The following is a 2,071-nucleotide window of genomic DNA, read 5'->3' on the forward strand; positions in this document are numbered from 1 at the left end:
TCTTCCATTCATTACAAATTTATGAAGCAAGTTTTATTTAATATTAAAAAAAAAATCTCCCATTTTGAATAGATTTCTTAAACCCATTTTATTATTTTATTTATGTCAAACATAAACAAATCTAATTTATTATTTTATTTATGTCAAACATATATATATATATATATAAAAATCCAATTTATTATTTTATTTATGTCAAACATAAAAAAAAATCCTATTTATTATTTTATTTATATCAAACATAAAGAAATCCTATTTATTATTTTATTTATGTCAAATAATGTAAACATTGTTGGCCTATATGTGTAGTAGAATCAAATTTCTGGAAGTGTTGATGGATTGTTGTCATAGGAGGCTTCATGGAGAATTTAGACACTAATTGGTGCCAAATCTTTTTAGTGCATAGGTTCCAACCTCACTGAGAAATATTTCACCACCCTAGATCCATCTTAACTACAAATCTATGAAGCGCCAAGAGGGATCAAATTTCTCGAGGTGCAAACCTCTTTTTTGAGTGAAAAACTTAGGAAAGGTCTGCACCTCGAGAGATTTGATCCATCTCGGCGCTTCATAGATCCAGAGTTAATATGGATCTAGGCTGGTGCAAGTCATGCACTGCCACAAAAAGTATGTTGAACGTATAAATAATGTACCCATTTTAAATATATTTAATACATCTAAGATTATATATTATGAGAATACAAAGCTAGAATGTTGAATGATTGAAAATGAAAATAATAAGAATATAGTGAATCAAAAAATAGTTTACAATGTGATTGATTTCAATCTCTTTTATTCTGTTTTCTTGCAGTCACACCTGCTACTTTTTCCATCTTTGCATATCGATCATATGAAAAGGGAGGTTGAAATCACAAACCATTCCTATCTTTGACTCGAGATATTGTAGTAAACATCATACCCTGTCTCTCTTGCTTTCCAATATTAATAGTAGCTTTCTCCAAAGTCAATCTTTGTGACTTAGGTAGGTTGCGGGTTGAAGGATCGTAGGGATATAAAGACGGGCAGCAAGAGAGGTCGAAGGTAGATCAAAGGCGGCAAGGATCAAGGTCGAAGGTCTCAGGAATGGAGCAAGGTCGATTGTTAAGCGAGAAGAAAATTTCAAAGGAAGTTGTTTTCTACTACCTCTTTCAATAGGTGTAATAGGAACTGTTTGAGGGGATGAATCATCCCATGACACTCCCATATAATTATCAAATCTTACTAAAACATATGTGCGTAGTTCTGGGATGAAGTTCCAGGTTTATACACAGATGTTTCTACAATTCCAAGAGCACCATTTACAAGTCCTGCATCAGTCCATATGTTTGATGTAAGCATCACTCGAGCTCCAATTGCAAGAAGTAACTCAAGTTCCATTTCTTCCTCATCTATTTCCATATACTTTCCTTCTACTTTTGTAGCAACACTGGCTGCAATGGGACAATCTAAGCTTCTTAAACAAAGCTTATTATGATTTTCTACATCATCATTTGTTGCAAACAAATGTATTTCCTTATCAAAGGAATCTTTTGTGGAAGTATCCAAGCATGTATTGTACAAGTCATAAGTGCTTACCAGTATTCCATAGTTGGTATTGCATTCTTTATATTCATTATCAAACAATGAAAACATATTTGTTGATTTCTTTGTCTATATTGTCGAAACACATTATCAAGGGTCACAACAGTCATGAATGATTTCCATATTTATTTTGCAATACCTTCACATGCATATATTGTTTTATCTAGAACAGGAGGCAAATATCCCAAATCTCTGACCAATATAATCGACCTCCCACCAAAAACAATATTCTCATTATCTGGGAAAGCCTATTGAATCCTCTCATCAATGTTTTGTAATAAATTTATTCCAATGAAACTCATTTCATCTATCAAGATATACTTCACATGCTTCAACTCTTGTTGTAGGGCCATTAAACTTGCTCATTTGAAAGACGACATGTCTTTGATTGGAGTTTGACGTGAAAAATGAATTGTTCTAGCAGATATGTTGAAAGTTGCAACTCTTGTAGGAGTTAAAAGAAGTAATGGACTCTTCTCTAGAAAGGATT

General features: G+C 32.6%; 1 protein-coding gene across 1 annotated transcript; it reads right to left on the reverse strand.

Moving 5' to 3' along the window:
• Positions 1-1,221: 1,221 nt before the first annotated feature.
• On the reverse strand, positions 1,222-1,632 carry LOC149189036 (uncharacterized). Its single transcript, XM_089410108.1, has one exon. The coding sequence runs from the start codon at positions 1,630-1,632 to the stop codon at positions 1,222-1,224; it is 411 nt and encodes a 136-aa protein (XP_089266234.1).
• Positions 1,633-2,071: the final 439 nt, after the last annotated feature.

The sequence above is a fragment of the Pinus tabuliformis genome, chromosome 3_1 (genome assembly GCF_031772625.1).
Source record: "Pinus tabuliformis cultivar Carrire ecotype Pingquan chromosome 3_1, CPIR1, whole genome shotgun sequence".
Taxonomy (NCBI): domain Eukaryota; kingdom Viridiplantae; phylum Streptophyta; class Pinopsida; order Pinales; family Pinaceae; genus Pinus; species Pinus tabuliformis.